The 21877-nt window shown below is 43.1% G+C and overlaps 1 protein-coding gene across 1 annotated transcript; it reads right to left on the bottom strand.

Moving 5' to 3' along the window:
• Positions 1-12917: 12917 nt before the first annotated feature.
• Positions 12918-16591, bottom strand: LOC147329696 (syncytin-A-like). Its single transcript, XM_086291014.1, has one exon. The coding sequence runs from the start codon at positions 14033-14035 to the stop codon at positions 13073-13075; it is 963 nt and encodes a 320-aa protein (XP_086147140.1). The 5' UTR covers positions 14036-16591; the 3' UTR covers positions 12918-13072.
• Positions 16592-21877: the final 5286 nt, after the last annotated feature.

The raw sequence follows: 21877 nt of genomic DNA, 5'->3' as shown, positions 1-21877 counted from the left end.
CGTTTCATAACTGCATAGTTTCACAGACGTTTAATGGTTCACTGGCACATGTGTTAGACTTAACTATTCGCTTTTCTTTATCTGGTGTGTTTTGGATTTAACAGTGAATTTTGAGATTAAACTGACTTTTAAAATGTTTTTATACAAAGAGGAAAGAGAAGGCGCATTTCCACCGAGAGGAGCAGGGTTTGCAACAGCATGTTCATTATGAAGTCTGCAACCTGGACAGAAATATTATATCATCTGTTTTTTAATAGTTATTCAACTGTATTCTAAGCACCAGCTGTCTGTCAGAATGTGATTTTTTTTCTCTCTCTGTTGGCAGAGGTATAAAAATGCGCAGGAAAATCTGACGTGCATGGCAAACTTCACCGACAATATTTAGGGAGGAATAAACACACATCAAACATAAATGAACCATTTGTCTGTCTCCATAATTGAGAGCATTTTCTCTTCTTATGTCAAAAACTCTCTCTCTCTCTCTTTTTTTTTTTTTTTTGCTTTTTCGGTCATGTTATGTTTACCTGTCAAAGGCTTGTTACAAACTATGAAACACATCGTGCAGACTTCTGGATGTTAGAAGAAAACTAATACTGCTCAGGTGTCCTTTAAAACTAAACATGTTAATAGGACCTCCCTATTTATATCATAGTTTATGATATAGCACGTGTATTTCAGTAATAGCCTGCTGATTTCAGTGTAGTGGTGAACAGTCGCACAGCTCACGTGGGCGTTATCTGTGATACTCCTTAACTATAATTTATCCAAGTTAACTTCAGTTAACCATTCAGACGGTTCTTTTGCAATGAAAAACATAAACACCCATCCTGCCGGTAGGTTTCCTCAGTGCCAGCTGTTAGCATTATAGCTGCTTATGCAGTAACCATGGTAACCACGGACTCTGAGCGGCTGGATCGACGGAGGTCAGACAACAATTTTACATGTATGATCTTAAAACAGGACACAGCCACTATACGTGCTGGCCTCATATCAAATGTGAAGGCAGACTGAGTCTATGTTTGACGTTTGTTTATATCTAATCTTCCTTTTGAAACATTTAAACAGCAGCGAGTCTGCAGCTGAGGGAATACAAACTCAAATTGTCGGAACAGGTTTGCTCGTTTCTTGGATTCATTTGGTGATTTATTAAATGTATAATTGTTATTCTAATCTGCTGCTGAGTCTCTTACACTTTTCTTTATGCTGTATATTTTCACGTCTCTGGAATAGTTGGCAGTTAGATAGTCAGCTGGGAAACTTTGTGTTAACTCATGGAGCTGAGGATATCGTGGATGTGCTGACCTCGCTCCGTGGTGTACAGGGTGAGGTCAGCATGATTAATATTCACAATAAAAATATTAGCCGAACATCATGAAGTCTGTATGTGTTTCATAGTGTCGAAAAACCTTTGTACAGTTAAAGCCAGCAGTTACTACATGACAGAAACACCAACGTTATCTCTTTTATGCGTTTATACACAGGTCACGCTGATTACTGAACAAAAACCCAAAGATCAGATGTTAAACAGATTTATTTGCTCTCTCTCCTCCTTAAACATGTTTTTAATGTTAGTTATAATTCAGAATTGGCGACTGAAACACGTAGGACACATAAGAACATCAGGAAATGAAACACCGATAAATATAACCTCAGTAAAAGAAGTCAGCGGGGGTTACTACAGCTGTGTACCGGGGCCTGCGCTTTGTCGGTGGGATTGCTTGCGAGGCGAGCGGGTCTATCCCACGCTTTGCCGTGAGACTAGGCAGACATCTCCGAAATCATCGAAGCACTTTTGCAAAGAGGCTGTATCTTGACAAACCGACCAGACACATGAAGATTAAACCACTACATTCTCGGCTAAAAAAACATTAAAACGGTATTTAGTGACACACAAACAGGGTTTTTCAAAGTTCAGTTCTGTTAGCTTCCACATGCCGGTTGTTGTGTGCTAGAAACAATGGCCACCAGGCCAAAGCAATGGTTTTGACTCGATCAGCGTTAACCCCGCCCCCTGAGTTTGATGGGTGAGGCTGACAGATAAAATTATTTCAAGATGAGAGCCAGGCGCCAGGACTGCCAAAATGAAATAAATAAATATATCATTAAATAATTAATTAAATGTGTCAATAATTAATTAAATGTGTCAATAATTAATTAAAATGTGAAATACATAAATAATTAATTAAATGTGTCAATAATTAATTAATTAAATGTGTCAATAATTAATTAATTACATGTGTCAATAATTAATTAATTAAATGTGTCAATAATTAATTAAAATGTGAAATACATAAATAATTAATTAAATGTGTCAATAATTAATTAATTACATGTGTCATAACTATTTATTTAATTAATTAATTCAAATTTTAATTAATTATTGACACATTTAATTAATTATTTAATGGTGTATTTAATTAATTCATTATGGCAGTCCTGGCACTCCATACAGCCTTGCCATAATGGTCTATTTGATTCACCTTTTATTATGTATTTTATTTTCACTTGCTGAATACGGGACAGACTTGACTGGGGGAAAGAAGGGGAGAAAGAAAGAGGGAAAGAGAAACAGCTGAGAAGAGGGACGGGGGAGAAGGGCAAAAAACAAAAACCAACAGAATGGGCAGAAAAAAAAAGAAAAAAGAAAAAGAAAATGCATATATCGATCACCTGGATCACCTGTTGAGAAAGAAAAAAGAAAACAAGCAGAAGAGAACAAGAGTAATATGGGAATATGACAGTAAATACTAAATATTAAACATTATTGTGCAGCACATAAGATCAACAGAACACAGTGTGCTTTGAGGTAGGAGCCAAAAAGGGTGTAGTTTGTGGGTGTGATCACCCGTGTGTACACCTGTGAGCATGGACGCGCTTGTTTTTAAAAGGTTCCTTCATGTAATGATCTGCTAGAGGGTGTGGGGGGGCCACAGCCCCGTCCTCCAGGGCATGAAGCAGGTATGGAGGAGATCAAAACTCGAGACATCCAGAGGCCCCCAGAACACAAGAGACCAAGGAAGACCCACAGAGGGGCAGCCGCGCCACTGTCCCAGTAAGAGCTGAGGAGAGTCCCAGATGAGGGCTCATTCAGCAGCCGCGGAGCAGAAGCCAGGGGGAGTTGCAGTGACGTGCCCGTGAGCTCCGCCGGCAGCCAGCTGTGCCTGAGTGACCGAGCCCCAGGCCGAGAGGCCGGGGGCACCCCACCTCCGAAGTGGCCCGAGCGAGCCCCAGTTCCCGACAAGCGGCCGCCAAGGAGTGAGCCGGTGTGTACCCGGACGCCCATCCCCAGACACAAAGAATCACCAACGCACCGATGTCTGAGGGAGTCCGCCACTGGCAGGGGAAGTGGTGGTGGTGGGAGATAGGCCTCCAAACCTTGGAGGGCCTGAGATGTCCCCAGAGAGGTGGCGTCTGATACCCAACCTGACATATAGACACAGACATACAGGCACACACAGACACAAACATCCATTCCCCCCCTCATGCTCTCATATGCGCTTACTCCACACTCAACCGACATGGAGACAGACATAAAGAGACGCTGTACACACGATCACACTCCCCAAGCGTACTCTACAAACTGGGTCTAGGTACCCTTGCCCCTGGAGGGGGGAACTGCACCCAGACCCAGGTGGTGTTACCCTTTTCCCTGCGGTGGGGAGAGGCAGACCGCCCCGACTCCGCAGCAGCAGGGAGGCCCCACACCCCAGACCGCAGCCGGACGGCCAACTCCTCCTAGCCCCCCCGCTCCAGCAGGCCGCAGAGAACGGGGGTGAGAGAAGACTCCAAACCTCCCTCCACCCACTCATTGTAGTGATTGATTGATTGATTGATTGATTGATTGAATCTTTATTTTGAACATGTTGAAAAAGTATAAAAAAAAAAAATAGAATTAAAAGAGACAAATGAACAAAGCAAACAAAAGGAAAACGAGCAACCACAACTCCAAATAACGTCCATGTTCAAAAAGGAGCAGGAAGAAGCATAAGCTTATTTAATCCCACCCCTTTTCCACTATCTAGTATCAATAGACTACAGAAATACCTCCTTGTAATTACATTATATGTTATGTGTAATTTTTTTTTTTTTTTTTTTTAATATATACACATATATGTTTCTATCTATCCATACCTACGTATATACACACATACGCACATATACACATTTTCAATAACCCCATTAACACCTGAAGGATACACAACCTACAATTTTATATATATATATATATATATATATATATATATATATATATATACATATACATATATACATACATACATACATACATACATACATACATATACATATATACCCATACCAACAAACCCGTGCATGCGCACACACATGAAAATATTAGACAAGAACACCCTATCAAATCTCTACCTTTTCCCTGTACCCTGTAAAAACCATATCCTTAAACCGCTTTTTAAACTGCGCCATGCTTGGACATTGCTTCATATCTTTACTTAGTCTGTTCCACAGCTTCACTCCACACACAGAGATGCAAAAACTTTTTAATGTTGTACGGATACGAGGATGTTTTAAATTTAATTCCCCCCTCAAATTGTATCCCCGTTCCCTTTTAGAAAACATTTTTAGAATATTGTCAGGAAGCAGGTTATTTATTGCTTTATATATAATTTGTGCTGTGAGAAAATGAACCAGATCTGTGAATTTTAGAATTTTTGATTTTAAGAATAGTGGATTTGTATGATCTCTGTAACCAGTTTTATGGATTATCCTTATGGCCCTTTTTTGTAGTGTTCATGCATGTGTGTTCTAAGGTGCATTTAAAACCCAGGAGGGCATGGAGCTACCTGCCAGAGAGCAGCAGGTAAGCGCATAGTCCCTCCTGCTAGCCCTCAATGTCTACGTGTATTTAAAATTGAGAGGTGGGCAACGACACCAGGGGTGAGGTGTACACCCTGATGGTAATTTGGACTCCGTGTGTCGTGCCCACCCCCAAGATCCCATATGTATGTGTAATGAGAGTGTGAGTAATGTGAATGTCTAAGTTGTGGGATAAAATTGAGGCAGAGGCAGCCAGAAGGGGACAGAGAGCGGGGGGGGGGGGGGGGGGGGGGGGGGTTAACCTCCTCTGCACCCTGGTGACATACCCCTACTCCAAGGCCCTGCATGTGTGGGTGGTTGTGGTGGAGCGGGAAGAGGGAGGCAGCTGGAGATGGGGAGGGAAGGAAGGGAGGGGCAAGTGACCCTCCCTGGGGCCAGCTCCCCCGCTGACCCCAGTAGGCACCCCCATACTCCGCGACCCGCCAGGGAAAGGGGGCCCAGGCCCATCCAGACCGGGGCCCAGCGCAGCAGCGCCCCCCGGCCCCACAGAGCCCGGGACAGTCCACCCAACCCCACCACAGAGAAAACTGCACCCACCCCACCATCCACTCATCTTCCAGACTACATAAGACAATAGACGCCCAGGCTGAGATCTTCCTCCACCTCTCCTGTATCTCCCCCTCCTGCAGAGAGAGTTCCTGAAGAGCGGAAAGCTCCTGCGAGATGTGACAATCTCCCCCACCAGTTGAAGAGCCCCCCAGGTGGCTCGACGCACCGGCGGCACCCTGCACCAGGGCTGGGCCCCCATGCACCCACCCGCCCACAACCCCGGCAACACACCAACCAGGACCCAAGCTCCCGAGGCCCGGCCAGGGCCCCAGCCCAGAGACGGAGCGCCCCCAGAACCTCACGCCCATCCCGGACCCACCCAGGGGCAGCCAGGCTACCAGGTCAGTAACCCACGTCCGTCAGCACAGACCCTCCCCTAGCCCCGCTGCACGCAGCCACGAGGAAACAGTCACCCGAGAGCCAACAGAGCCCCTAACCGGACATGACCGCTACCCCGGATTGAGCCCCCCAAGGAAGATGCCCCTGGGGAACCCCCCGACGCCCTAGGCCTGTCCTTACCCCCACACCAATCACAACAGTGAAGGCGGGACCAAACTATGACCCCCCCACCCCCACTAGGTGATGGAGCTGATCAAAGGAGCCCAGAGCAATTGATCTGGTGTGGTGGCAGAGGCTGTATCAAGACTAATGTAATCTAATAGATAATTTCTATATTGGTTAGAATTAAGATTATTTTTATTTTTCCAGTTCATGAGGACTGTTTTCTTGGCTATGCATAGGGCAGTGAAAACCATATGGGCTATATTCTTTTCTGAAGTGACATTATCTAAGCTGCCCAACAAACACACCAAGGGGAAGTTGGAATGTTACATTTCAGACACTTCGATAAGTCTTCACATATCTCGCGCCAAAACTTCTGAACTGGTGGACAGAACCAAAGAGCGTGGATATAATTGTCCGGTGAATTGGTTTGGCAGTGTGAGCAGTTGTTGGTAGACGTAAAGCCCATCTTGAACATCCGATGACCTGTATAGTGCATTCTATGTAATATTTTGTATTGAATTAATTGAAGACTGGGATTTCTGATTAGATGAAAGGTTTTTAAGCAAGTCTGAGACCAGAAGTTTTGGTCTAAGTTAACTGATAAATCAGCTTCCCATTTTGCAATAGGAAGTGATATTGATTCATCTGTTTTAGAAAGCATTCTGTATATTTTGGATAGTAATTTGGGGGTTTTAAGAGTAAGAAATTGAACCACACTTGGTGGTGTTTGTAGTTCAACTTGACCCGGTTTAAATTTCTTTTTTACTATGGATTTAATTTGTTGATATTCTAAAAATCTTTTCTTGTTGATCCCATATTGTGTAACTAGTCCATCAAATGAAATAAATTCTGTTCCTTCTAGTATATGTTCTAAATATTTGATTCCTTTACCACTCCAATCTGAAAAGTTTATCATATTATTGTTTTGTAATATGTCAGGGTTGTTCCAGATAGGTGTACGTTTCATGGGATTAATGAAGATGCCGTCAATTTTAGAAACTCCCACCATGCTGTCAGAGAAGAGCTGATGTCGATGCTTTTAAAGCATTCATGTCGTTGGATGTTTGAGCTGATAAATGGTAGGTCTGAGATCTCTAAATTATTGCAAAGTGCTTGTTCTACACGACGTTCTTCCTTTTCAGATGCTCATGCATCGCCGTCATACTGTCATGCAAGGCAAGTTCCATTTTGCAGATTTTGCATTGGACCTTCTTTTCTTTTGTTTTGTCAAAATGCTCCCAGACTTTTGAGTTCCGTTGCCGAGTAGCCATGATAACGGAGACAGCTTCTGTACACCATTATAAGCGTGCCACAAAACCAACCAATCACAGACTCGGATGCAAAAATTCTGATTGGCTGTTTTGGTCTCCAATCAGCTTGCTAGCTACTGTAGCTAAGCCCAGGCAAATATCCCAGAATGCATTTCATCCACAACTCAAATTGAGGCAGTGGTGGAGGAACGCAGAATTTGAAATATACATATTTCTTTCTGGGTCACAAAATAAAAGATATTTTCAGGATAGATTGTTGCTGTCAGGACATCACATATTTGCAAAAGTGCTCTAACATTTTCAAAGATGCCTGTTACCCACCAGCTGACCTCACAGCTGGACTGGCCATCGGGCATACTGGGCATTTGACACAAAGATGGAGTTATTCTGTCTTTGCTGCACAGCTGCCTCTTCTCTCCTCCTCTCCCCCTCCCTCTCCTGTTGCCACTTCAATCATGAAACTGATCAATGATCAGCTGATCGGCTTTTCTTTCGCAAGTCCTGTCGGTCTTGTTTATCACCCACCTTGCGCCAAAAAGAGGAAACAAGCAGATGTCACGATGAACAACAGCAGCGTTTAAGCTTGATCAGCTGTTGTTAGAATTTATTTAATATTAATTTCTAGTATCAGCTGATGTTTGTTGGAGCCACAGCTGTAAAAGCTGCTGGTCATGATATCGGGTTGGATATGTGGTGAGAGGGAAACATGAAGATGAAACCAGGAGATGTCCTTAAGTGGTCATCTGGTGTAAACTGTATAGAAATCATACATATATACAAACGAGACAGTGTACATCACTGTCACAACAGTGTTTGTGAAGCAGTATGTTTAAGATACATTGACAGTCTCATGACGACATGATTCAGATATAAGACGCAAATCAAGTCAATCAGACGAATGTAACATTTGTGTTAAATACTTTTGAATTTCACCCAAAACACCCTTTTTTAAAATTAAATATGTCATTTTGCATCTCACTCTCCTACCTGTGTGATCTGAGTCTGTGTGCATTCGTGTGTGTGCGCGCTGCGTGGTGACGTACGCGCGTGCATGTGTGCCCCGGTCACAGCTCGCTTCAGCAGCAGAGTGAAGCTGACCCCCCACCCACTTGAAACATAAAGGCAAATAGGCGGAGCGGTTAGTGCTACGTTTGTGCAGATTTGTGCAGGTAAAATTAGTGTTTGTGCTGCTACGGTGTTTGAGATATTAAACATTATTTTATAGGTCATTCAAAGGTCACCATCCCCCCAGACTGCTCCAAAACGGGCCAAAATGGTCTACTTTTTAAGTGCTACGTTTGTGCAGATTTGTGCAGGTAAAATTAGTGTTTGTGCTGCTACGGTTTCCGAGATATTAAACTTTATTTTATAGGTCATTCAAAGGTCACCATCCCCCCAGACTGCTCCAAAACGGGCCAAAATGGTCTACTTTTTTAGTGCTACGTTTGTGCTGATTTGTGCAGGTAAAATTAGCGTTTGTGCTGCTATGATTTGAGATATCCTGTTATGGTTTACTGCTGAAAAATGTCTTTTTCAAATGACCTTTCACTTTGTGTGTTCACTTGTTCAATAAAGTTCTGTTAAAAAAAACCCTCTTGTTGTATTTAATCAGCTAAATTTGTAATGAGTGTATTTTTTTTTAACTTCAATTTCTTTACTTCAATCACTTTTTGTTCATAAAACCACGATGCAAATGCTTGAGTATTTATTTTTTTTAGAGTGGATTAAAAAAACTTTATTGAAAACTACATTTGAACATTTTACACTCCCATGAACACTTTTTGAGAAACGAACAAGCTAGCAGTCTTTTGCATCAAATACACATTTTCTGGCAGAAAAAACTATTATTTGGCATTACTGTGTCTGAAGGATTCTTAGAACAGCGTTCATCTGATTTCTGAACAAGGTAAGCTTACATTTAAAATACTGAGGTTTTAGTTACTGAGTTAATACATGATATAGCTAACTATCTGGATCAAAAGGATTTTTTTTCAATGTTAAACATTTTCAAAAATGTCCAAGAAAAAAGTTTCTAAAGCACTTTAAAACATGTAGCACACTGGACTAAAGTGCTGTACAGTACATGGGTTAAATACTCAGACTCAATTTAATAAACTCACAAATTCAATAGCTCCATCTTAAAAACAATAATTCCACAAAATATGAAAGTGTAGATTGGTGGAGAACTTGGGGGAGGGGTTGCTCCTGGCTGTGTATATAGTTCAGAAATCACATTTTGCTCCATCATAATCATAGTGTGTTTTTTTTTAGATGCCTCGAAAGCCATCTGTAGACAAGGTTTCCATTTTTGCAGTTCTTTGCAATTCAAAAGAGGCCATAGTCCAAAATGGCAAAATAGCCACTCCAGCTGCATCAGTCTGGAAAGAGCTGAGTCAGCAGCTAGAAGACAAGATGTCAGCAAAGGCCCTGTACACTTTTGTGAAGCTAAATAGACACAACATCTGGTCAGCTTTGGAAATCAGTGATCAGGAAAGTAATAGTGAAGGAGAGTTAGATTCACATTGCATTTCTCCTGGACAAGAAAACTGTCAAGCTTTTGAACTAGAAGTCCCTTTTGAGGACTGGGTTAAATTTATTCCTGAAAAGGTTGAATACAATGACAAGTTTTCTCCTACCCTAAAAAGGGAATACACAATTTTGAAACCTGGCACTTGGACTCATATCATCAACGATCTTATATGGAAGAAGATCAAAAATCAAGTCAAGTCAAGTCAAGTCAACTTTATTTGTCAATTCTGCCACATGTACAGGACATACACAGAATAGAAATTGCGTTACTCTCAAACCCTAGTGATTAGAAAAATGCAAATAAAATAATTAAAAAGTAAAAATTTAAATAAATACAATACAATTTTACGTATAACAAAAAAAAAGCTATGCAATATACAATATACAATATTCAAGTAAGGAGGCATAGTGGTGCAAAATAGGCAAATAGTGCAAATGGAGATTTCGTAGTGTACGGTAAGAGATAGTGTAACAGCAAAGTCTTATGAGGTAATGGCAGTCCAATGCTCCACAAAGTGACTGGAGCAGGCCAGTGAGTGCGTCAGAGAGTGAGTGTGTGTGTGTGTGTGACAGAGTTCAGTGAGACCGTGGTGGAGAAGAGGGGAGAGGGGGGCAGAATCGGGAGGGAGTTTAGCTTCCTGACAGCCTGATGGATGAAGCTGTCCTTCAGTCTGCTGGTCCTGGCCTGGAGACTCCGCAGTCTCCTCCCTGACGGCAGCAGCTTGAAGAAGCCTTGCATTGGGTGCGTGGGATCAGCCGCTATGCAAGGGGCTTTTTTAGTGAGACGGGTGCTGTAAATGTCCTGGAGGGAGGGGAGAGAGACACCAATGATCCTCTCTGCAGCTCTCACTATGCGTTGGAGGGTTCTATGGCAGGACGCATTGCAGGCTCCAAACCACACAGTGATGCAGCTCGACAGGATGCTCTCGATGGTGCCTCTGTAGAAAGTGTGCATGATGGGGGCTGGAGCTCCTGCTCTTCTTAGTTTGCGGAGAAAGAAGAGACGCTGCTGTGATTTCTTGGCCAGTGCTGTGGTGTTGTACGTCCAGGAGAGATCCTCTGTGATGTGCACACCCAAGAACTTGGTGCTGCTCACTCTCTCCACAGACGCTCCGTCAATGGTCAGAGGAGCATGTTGGGTGTGCATTCTCCTGAAGTCCACAACAATCTCCTTCGTCTTCTCCACATTCAGAGAGAGATTGTTGTCAGCACACCACGTGGCCAGGCGTCTCACCTCACTTCTGTAGTCGGTCTCATCCCTGTTGCTAATGAGACCCACCACCGTTGTGTCGTCCGCAAACTTGATGAAGAGGTTGGAGCTGTGTGATGGAGTGCAGTCATGGGTCAGCAGAGTGAAGAGGAGGGGGCTCAGCACACATCCCTGCGGGGCCCCCGTGTTTAAAATGATGGTGCTGGATGTATTACTGCCAACCCGTACTGCTTGAGGTCTTCCGGTGAGGAAATCCAACAGCCAGTTGCACAGTGAGGTGTTGAGCCCCAGCTGGACCAGTTTTTGAGTGAGCTGTTGGGGGATTATAGTGTTGAATGCTGAACTGAAGTCTATGAACAGCATTCGAACATATGAATCTTTTTTGTCCAGGTGTGTGAGTGCTGAGTGGAGTGCAGTGGAGATGGCATCATCGGTTGAGCGATTGGGCCGATACGCAAACTGGAAGGGATCCAGGGAGGGGGGCAGGACAGTCTTGATGTGTTTCATGACTAGTCGTTCGAAGCACTTCATCAGGATGGGAGTAAGTGCAACAGGACGGTAGTCATTAAAGCAGGAGGGAGATGACTTTTTTGGGACCGGAATGATTGTGGTGGCTTTAAAACATGTGGGGACGACAGCCTGGATGAGTGATATGTTGAAGATGTCTGTGAAGACATCAGTGAGTTCCACTGCACAGTCTCTCAGTGCACGACCAGGAATGTTGTCAGGACCCGGAGCTTTACGTGCATTGATCCTGCTGAGGGATCTCCTCACGCTGTCCGGGGACAGAGTCATCACCTGGTCACCAGGAGGGGGTGGGGTCTTCTGTGCAGTGGTGCTGTTTCGGACTTCAAAGCGAGCAAAGAAAGTGTTCAGCTCGTTCAGCAGGGGGATAGTACTGTCACAAGTCTGTGGTGGGGGCTTGTAATCTGTGATGGTCTGAATGCCCCGCCACAGGCTCCGTGAGTCTCTGCTGTCTTTGAAGTGATGGGATATTTTCCTGGAGTACTGTCTCTTAGCCTCTCTGATGCCACGGGAAAGGTTGGCCCTAGCTGTCCTCAGGCTTGCCTCGTCTCCATCTCTGAAGGCAACTGTTGGGGGAAAACTCTGTAAAAGACCCAGGAGAAATAAAGACACAATGAGACAAAGTTACTTTCTTTATCAAACGTGTACACGGGTGAGCTGCTAAGAACAACTCACACCATGCACAGTGGCTTGGTAATTTTTATAGGAAAGACAGTGAGAACAGGATAAGAAAATACAAAACAAATAAAATAAACAACTCCATATGTGGCGCTAGTCTCGTCAGCAGAGAGCTGGGAGAAGGCTGTGAGAGATAAAACAATCTAAAACAATATGTCCCAAAACAGTATGTCTTTGCTGAGAAAGTCTAAAAAGATAATTCTAAACTAATCTAACCATAGGCAAAGGGCAGACAAAAGGCATCTTTGTACATTTAAAAGAAGGTAAAGAAACATAGAATCATTTTTCCTGTAACATTCCCCCCTGTTTAACTTATTTTAAATGTATACAACAATTGTCTGTGAAGGTTATTTATTAAGTATCTTAAGCAATTTTTTAATTTTCAAAATGTCAGCATAGCAGAAATGGAAGTCATCTGGTCTAAAGAATAAAACAAAAGAAAATAATAAAAAGAAAAACATAGTAAATGAAAATCATAGTAATTGAAATAACAAGTGGAATAAACAAGAAAAAATAATAAAACTAAAACTACAAAAAATAAAAGATAAAAACCTTATATTTTAAAACGAAAACTACAAAAAATAAAAGGATGAAAACTAAAATGAAAACTTTGTATTTAAAAATGATGAAAACCTAATATGTAAAATGAAAACTTCAAAAAAAATACAAGGATGAAAACCTTATACTTAAAATGATGCAAACCTTAAATTGAAAACTTTATGTGTAAAATAATGAAAACTTCATATTTAAAATGGAAACTTTATGTTTAAAACTGAAGACTTCAAAAAAATAAAATAAAAGCATGAAAACGTTATATTTAAAATGAAAAACTTTATGTTTAAAAGCCAAGACTTCAAAAAATAAAAGCATGAAAACTTGCATAACCTACTAATGTTTTAATCAGTGCATGATCACTTGACAAGTCATTTTTAATCACCACGTCATTTATTAGCAGCTAGTACAAGTTCTCCTCTAACAGAATTGCAACGGGATGTTGTTCTTCTTGAGGCACGGCAACATAAGCAGTCATTGTAGTTGTTATCATCTTTGAAATCATTACTCTTAGGCATGGCAACACACACAACACTAATATGAGCAGTGCTATCATGATGAGACCTAGAAGAAAAAATGGCTTTGCTACAGCAGCCAGCCATGAACCGCTGAACAGCCAGTCAAGCCAGCCTTGTGCTGTAGCTGCTCCAGGTGTGTGGTCAGTGACATATTTTTGCAGAGCGGTCAAATTCTGCAAAGCTTCATAAATGTCTCCTCCAGTTTCGTATCCATCAGGGATAAAAGTGCAACATGTTTCCCCGATCAGCTTGCAAACTCCTCCTTGTGATGCTGTTAGCAGGTCTAGTGTCAGTCTGTTCTGCAGCACCATCGTTCTGATGGCCTGCTGTTCTCCTGCTAAGGCAGTTCCCAGGGTCTTAGTCAAGTTGATGTGTCGTAGCAGAGCATATCGGTTGATCTCCACGTGATCCCGCACCTCGGCAACTCCAATGCCGGGGATCAAGCTCTGTAAGAATTTCACTCCTCCTCCCCAGATGCGAAACTCTCCCGGCACTCCAGTGTCCACTGTAATGCCGAAAGAATTGGGGGAGGCGATGTCCACTTCGCGTCTCTGCCGGCTGCTTGGGTGATGTGCAACACTTTGCATGAAGAAAACGTGATCTGATAATTCCACCAGGGCGCACAGACCTCCCCAACCTTCAGGGAGTGACAGATAAGCCTTGTTGCCACATAAGAAGTACCAGTCAGCCAAAACTCTGGTTCCTCTGCTGCTGGGTGCCGTCCGTGCACATCCTGTCTGGTACTGAGTCTTTGTTTGTAGTGGCATTCGGTAGCTGTAGTCGGAGCGACAGTTTAGGCCCATCAGCGTCGTGTTACTGGCACAGGTGGCGTTGATTGAACAGGCCATACACTTCCTCTCGTTCCTTGGTGGGCAGAAAGTGTATATGTATTTGCATAGCAGTCAGTTTTATTATTCAAGTAAGCTGTAGTGTTCATAAACTGCCACCAGAAATTAGTGGCATAGCCATGGGGAAACTTGGTGTACTTTCCTTTGTCATACAGTGTCTGCCTTTTCTCCATATAACGTGACTTGTTGTCCCTCACGGAAGCAAAGGTGAGGAGCCCGGCCATGGTCAGGGCCGCTGCAGTTGATAAGAGCCACCACGTCATGACGACGGAACACACCCTCCTGTCGCGAGTAGACCCCCCGGCCAGGAAAGCTGACCCCTCCACCGGGCGAGATCACAACAAGCGGGCAAGCCTGCCGTCAGCTGTGTTTAGATGGCTTCACTTACTGGCTCTGATGGATGCAAGATGGTCGTTCCGCTATTTTGCAAGCTCCAGTTTTTCCTTTGGAGCACTTTGATCAGAACCCAGTCACCGGGCTGTGATCTGCAAGACACTTGATAGACATCATTACATTCTTCGTCATTTACAATCATCTCTTTATTTTCCTACAACTTAGACATACATTTTGCTACTGAAATTGTATCTGCCTTTTTCACTGGGTAGATTTCTGGCCACTTTGAGAATACATCTATAACCACTAGGGTGTATTTTTACCCTTGGCATTCATTTAGCTCAATAAAGTCCATATGGATTGTGTGGTCTCAGGTTTCCCTGAGCATTACATTTTTGACACGTCATGCATGTTCTGACAAATTGTTTTGCTGAGGTTTCAAAATTTACAGTGTAGAATTTACAGTGTAGAAATGAGAGTATTGTGTAGAATTTACAGTGTAGAAATGAGAGTTGACAATACTGGTCAGTCCCCCCGTTGACAAATGCGTACAGCCATGAGTCACTAATGCCGCCATTTTGTGGAGCGATTTTGGCAACACTGGCTTGCCATAACACATCATTAAATCGTTTGTCAGAACTGCACCGTGTTTTAGCCATTTTGCCTGCTCTGCTGTGCTTGCTGCTTTTTGTTCATTTTTCAACACATCCAGTGGAATCTGATGTGTGTTTACTGCCATCAATGTGATGTTTGCCTGTTGTGCCGCCTATTTTGCTGCTCTGTCAGCAAAATTGTTGCCTGTAGTAATGAAAGAGTCAGTAGGCGTTGTAAGAGGTTGGCATGCTGGTTTGCCAGTTGGTGTAATCATTCCTCTGGTTTTCCAGATTTTTTGCAAAATGATGCACAGCAGAGAAAACATACTGGCTGTCTATATAAATGGTTATTTGTTTATCTTTGTGTATTTCACATGCGCAACAATCTCGTGGGAAGTGACCTTCCTCTCCACGGTTCTAGCAGGCGTTGTCTCTATGTTATCTGCTGTTTCTGCGTGGCTGTCTGCGGCCTTGGTGTTTGTGACTTTGCTCGCCTCTCTGTTCCTGATAGCCACCTGCGGATTAGTGTTTTAGTCTGTTGTCAACAGTCAGCCTTATTTTTAAGTTACAGAATGCTTCTCCCTTTTTTTGTTTTTTGTTTTTTTGTTTGGGAGAATAGATGCAACTCTACATTTTCACTTAAGGCAGTTTTAGATAATTTCTAGTTCTTCAAACAATGCATGGATCTCACACATTTCAAACTTTCAAGTTAGGGTTGTTTCCCATTTATACAAATATATATATTTAACTTTGCATTGCTCACAGCTCATAGCTCACAGCTCTAAACCTAGGCATTTTTCAATCATATGCCTAATCACTATGTGTCACTGTGATTCTCAAGTATGGTCACAAGTTCGTTTAAATTCATTTCCAAAACCAACAAAATAATCAAACAAAACCAAAAAACATAAACGTGTCAGGACACAAAAGAAAAAAAGAAAAATGCTGCCACCCGAACAAGGCAGAAGTCTGCATATGTTGGCTTGTAATAGCATGCAGCTTGTAACATGGTAGACTAATGTGCCTGTATTAATTCAGCTCCATATTATTGTGTGAAGTTGCACTGGGTTGGGAGTGGTTTTGTGTGTGTCACATTTTTGGTGAGCCAATGGCTGGAATGGGGTTGGACTAATTAGAGGCAGGTGTACTTGATTGCACTGATACACCGGTCTTCTTATAGCCCACACTACAAACACTGCTGTGTTGTTTTGTCTCTCTGTGCAGGTATGTAATGTGATGAAATCAGATATGTTTGGGATGGATGGGTTTTGCCCTATGAATTTTATATTAAGTGTGTCGTTTTGTCTCTCTGTGCAGTCCAGGGCCTATTATATGCCACAGCCTAAAGGCAGCAGGGTTGCAGAGGCTTGAGTGACCACTGACTATATGCTTGCAGGGTGGTGGGTCTCCAAGTACAACTTCTAACCCTGTTAAAGGCAACATGTGGAGTGCAACTTGGCTGTGTGGCATAGCTGGCTCTGGCCTTGGGACTGTGTGTTTTTATACAATTCATAAGTGGGACACTGGACTGTTTTATCTTTTATCTCTTGATATATTTTTCGTCAACAAATTATCTTTTAGAATTTTATTGACTGACATCTTTTTGCCCACGACTGAGACGGTTGGTCAGACCTAGAGTCTTTCTTTGGGTGTGTTACAGCAGCTTCTGCTGTAAAAGAAACAAATAAATAAAAAGAAAAGAAAATGTGTAACATGCTCATCAGCTTAGCAGTGTCTACATATTTAATTCAGCTTCTCAATCCTGTAGTTTTAGCTGTTGTCTACAGGGTTTTGCTTATTGGTTGTTATTATAGGTGTGCTCTATATCTCAGCAATGTGTCATTCTAGGATGATAGGTTTCAAGCTGGTCAAGTGCCTCTATGCACTTCATTAGTTTAGTTATTCTCTGTATTGTCTTCATCTCACATGTCATTACACTGAGTTTCAGCAAACCTTAAGCTTGATGCAGACTACTGCTTAACAATTATCCACCTTACATCATAACCGATTAAGGTGCCTCTTCATATTAATATTATGTCATTGTTAATATTATACCCTTTGTCTTATATAACAGCAATAGCATAATATTTTATCAGTGTGTACCACTATACTACTCCTGAGCCAATTTGTTAGTTAGGATCATCTTATTCAGCAAACAGATAATTTAGAATTCATCCAATCTGCGGTCACATTTGTTCTCTCTGTTGCATGGCGGACCAGGCAGTTCTATTATAATATATTATTTATATTTTATTTTGTATCCATCAAGGGCTTCAGATGACCTGCAGAATCATCCTTTTCCCAAGGTGGAGACAGTTACCTTTTCACACACTGTCCTTGGCTGAACAATGACACAGCCTTAATATACCTTATTTATTTTATTAAAATATTTTCGTGTGAATTATTTGCTTTATATTCATTTTATACATGCTGGGCATGGTCATCATGCCAACTGTGTTTCATTGTTAATATCACTTTACAGGTTGTTATCCTTGCTATTATTAATTTCAAATACTCTAAAGATAATTTCTACTGTAATTTTCCCTTTGTTCATCTTTATTTCGTACTTTTTATATTTATATCTACTCAGTGGGGTCTGTTTTCAACCCTTTTAAACTACTTCAAACTACTTTGATCTCTAGTTTTCACCTAATAAGGGATTATTATGTTCTTCCTGATATGGGTGTTGCTGCAGATGCGGCTGCAGGAATGGGTGATGGTTTACTAAAAGGATTGTGGGAACTGCACAGTGTCTCGTCTTCTGGTTTTACTAAACTGGCAGTTGGATTCTGTTCTCCCGACTGTTTATATTTTGTTTTCTTAAATCTCTCAGTTTACAGACACTGTTTTTGTCCGGCGTCTGGACTTTTCTTTTCTCACCACTGCTCGTCAGCAGGAGTGAGTTTTAATTTCACTTGCTTGATTACCCATCTTATTTATGTATTTACTTATTTTTGTTTAAGTAATATATACACAATACAGCTGCTATCACCTTCGCTGGTATTAGAGACGAGAGTGGTTGCTCACACGCCCTTCTACTTTCGGACTATTTCCAAAAGCGGTGTGAACTTTACGAGACGGAACTCGACCGTTCTCCCAAACCACCAGCACTTCAGCGAACAGCAGTGAAAGAAAAACACAGTAGGAGCGGCTCAGTCTCTTATTGGACCGTGAAAAGTCAGCTTGCTCCGTTAGTTACAACAATACACACATACATTCACACTTATTCGCGCGATCGGAACCCTTATAATAAGGGGAGCTGCCAGTCTTTCTGTAGACGAGCTACTTATTCCCTTGACCCAGCTGGGGGAGCTACCCAGAGCTCCAAACCTAACCCACAAGAGTGGGGAGCTTCCAGTCGACGAGCTCCAAGCTACCAGCCGACGAGCTACTTTAAACCCACAGAAGTGGGGAGCTTCCAGTCGCGACGAGCTACTTTCGCTATTTTAAATTCCCTGAATTTAAAATACGATTTTACGCAAGATTGTGTCAGTGTGTCTGTATCTACCTGGTCGGTGTCGCCGGGTCTGGTCCACCTCGATCGGGCCCCACCACCGTGGGTCGCTTTCTAAGAACGTTGGCCAAGACTCGAATTTAACGCCCTTGGTCTTTGACCACACACCTAGTGTGTGTGGGCTGTCGACAGACGAACAACGTGGACTGGTCACGGAGATGGGACACGATGGAGGCGCTCCGGCTCCGAAGGACCAAGAAATGTTGGGGGAAAACTCTGTAAAAGACCCAGGAGAAATAAAGACACAATGAGACAAAGTTACTTTCTTTATCAAACGTGTACACGGGTGAGCTGCTAAGAACAACTCACACCATGCACAGTGGCTTGGTAATTTTTATAGGAAAGACAGTGAGAACAGGATAAGAAAATACAAAACAAATAAAATAAACAACTCCATATGTGGCGCTAGTCTCGTCAGCAGAGAGCTGGGAGAAGGCTGTGAGAGATAAAACAATCTAAAACAATATGTCCCAAAACAGTATGTCTTTGCTGAGAAAGTCTAAAAAGATAATTCTAAACTAATCTAACCATAGACAAAGGGCAGACAAAAGGCATCTTTGTACATTTAAAAGAAGGTAAAGAAACATAGAATCATTTTTCCTGTAACAGCAACATTCCGAGCTTTCAGCAGCCTGTAGACCTCTCCTGTCATCCATGGTTTTTGATTGGCCCGGACAGTTTTGGTTTTCGTGACTGTTACATCCTCAATGCACTTGTTGATGTAGGCTGTAACAGTCTCTGCGTACTCCTGGAGGTCAGTGGTGTTGTTGTAGGTGGCAGCCTGCTTAAACATGTTCCAGTCTGTGGTGTTAAAGCAGTCCTGTAAAGCCTCTGAAGACCCTTCTGGCCACACTTGTATCTGCTTACGAACCGGTTTGGTGGTTTTAACGAGCGGTCTGTAAGCAGGCATTAGCATGACAGTGATGTGGTCTGAGGCGCCGAGGTGGGGGAGGGGAAAAGCTTTGTAAGCTCCTCTCTGGGTGGTGTAAACAAAGTCCAGTGTGTTATTTCCCCTTGTTGGAAAGTCTATGTGTTGTTGTATTTTTGGAAACACGCACTTTAAGTCTGCATGATTGAAATCCCCAGCCAGGATGAGAAAAGCATCAGGATGGGCTGTCTGCTGCTCACTGATGTGCTGGTACAGTTCATTCAGTGCCTCGCTCCTGTTGTTGACATTGGAGGAGGGAGGGATGTACACAGCGCACAGTAGTATGGCTGTATATTCCCTCGGTAGATAGAATGGCCGGCACTTAATAACCATTAACTCCAGCACTGGTGAGCAGTGTTTCCAGACCGCAACAGCATCGCGACACCAGGCGTCATTGATGTAAACACAAAGTCCTCCCCCGCGGGTCTTACCTCCCGCGACGATGACTCTGTCAGCACGGTAGCATGTTAGCTGGTCGAGCTGAATGGCGCGGTCCGGGACACTGTCGCTAAGCCATGTTTCCGTGAACACAAAAGCACAGCAGTCCTTTACATTCCTTTGAGATGAACGTAGCAGTCGGATGTCGTCCAGTTTATTTTCTAGCGAGCGTACGTTGGCCAGAACGATAGAGGGGATGGCGGGTTTGTGTGGGCTAGCCGCTAGCCTAGCTCGGATGCCACCGCGCTTACCCCTCTTCTGCTTCCTCTCACACCGCTTGAGGCGCATCCATTGTGGGCGAAGTGCAGGAGTGGGGGTCGGTGATTGAGTAGGCCTTCGGAGCAAACCCAGATCTTTCAGCTTCTCGATGTCCACAGAGTTTAACTTAAAAAGTTTGTTTCTGCCGATGTCGAGAAGAAGTGTTCGGGCATATCCTCGCTTGCACACAGATAGACGCGACAAAGACTTACAAAAACACTGCAACTTACAGGACGAAAAACACGAAAAAGTAGTTTGTTCGGGAGAGAGAGAAGCCGCTGCGTGTGCACGCGCCGCCATGTTGAGATGCAGGTCGATGTGATACATGTACATGTACACTTGTGTTCCGTAGAGCAAAGGTCCATCCAACTGTCAACAATAATTATCTGGACATCAGAGGCGACTGTAAGGAGTGTCATGGCCAGTTAGAAATGTCATGTGACAGACAGCCAGCAATTAATAGTCCAATGGTGCTCCAGTGTTTCATGAGAAATACAGATTTCTCCCTGCACACTGGCCACTCCAAGCGGTTCATGTCTGGAAACCTGCGTGAACAGATCGCTAAAGAGCTGTGTGAGGGCAGAATGGAACCGGCTGTATGGAGGTCAGCGAGGGCAGCAGATCTGATGGATGTTGGAGATCCTGAGCCAAGCCACCTTCCAAATTTGGCCACTCTGCGAAAAGCCAAACAAGAGAGAAAAGACTTGGAATTAGGAGATAAGGACCCCATTGCATCTCTGCAATTGTTAAAATATAGTGTTCCTCACAGTGGTAGCATCCGAGATATTGGACTGGACAAGTTTTTCTGTCACTACTGGAGTCAAACACAGATGCATGTTTATAAGACATTGTCAAAAAAATCTCCCCCAACTGTGTGTTTTGATGCAACCGGTTCAGTTGTGAAAAAACTGCTGAGACCAAATGGCAAATCTGGCCATATCTTCCTTTATCAAGGTATTCTGAAAGAAAACAATTGCCCCAGTGTCCCAGTGGTGCAAATGCTGTCAGAGAAACATGATGTTAATGCCATCGCAAACTGGTTGACAGAATGGATTCGTGCAGGTGCACCTGTGCCAAAGTATGCTGTGAGTGACTTTTCTCTGGCAATTCTGGGAGCTCTGGTCAAGGCTTTCACTCCTCATCCTGATCTGAAGTCCTACCTTAATGAATGCTTTCATGTCCTTCTTGGAACCCAGTCTGCCAAACTCCCCCCTTGTTATATCAGGGTTGATGTTGCGCACTGCATCAAGATGATATGCCAGTGGGAGAAGAAAAGAAGAAGAAAACACATCGTGTTAAAGATTTCTTTGTCAGGTCATTAGCAAAACCTCTTCAGTCTCAATGTTTGGACCATGCAAAACAGCTCCTACATGCTATCACTGTTGTGGCCCTCAGTGAGGCAGAAGGTGATGACAGTTCTGGAGCACCTCTTCCTTCAGAAAGGTGCAAGAAATACTTGAAAGCCCAAATTGCTCAAGACTCCATCATCATTCCAGATGAACAGACGGAGGAAAGTGAGAGAGTGGATTCAGTGGATGAGATCCAGACTGACCTACGACAGTGGGTAACAGAAATATGTGAGGAGAGCAGGTCACTTGCTGCAGCAAATGGGGATAGAGATAATATTCACTTTCTCCCTGAGATTATTCCTCATATAATAAGACTGGCAAATTACTTGCCACTCTGGACAGGAATAATGGTCCCTCTCTTCCAAAGCACCAGCATCACAGCAAGTTCAGCCACTGTTGAAGCTGATTTCAAAAACATAAAACATGGCC

This window comes from Aulonocara sp. 'chitande type north' Nkhata Bay, linkage group LG5 (genome assembly GCF_057382095.1).
Source record: "Aulonocara sp. 'chitande type north' Nkhata Bay isolate Kocher_YH1m ecotype deep benthic linkage group LG5, A_spYH_male_GT1.1, whole genome shotgun sequence".
NCBI lineage: Eukaryota > Metazoa > Chordata > Actinopteri > Cichliformes > Cichlidae > Aulonocara > Aulonocara sp. 'chitande type north' Nkhata Bay.
Note: the sequence above shows the minus strand (reverse complement) of the source record. Positions and strands in the feature narration are given on the sequence as shown.

What these genes read in the sequence shown, in the direction of transcription:
- LOC147329696 (XM_086291014.1), bottom strand. Translation starts at nt 14,035, where the DNA reads ATGGCCTGTTCAATCAACGCCACCTGTGCCAGTAACACGACGCTGATG.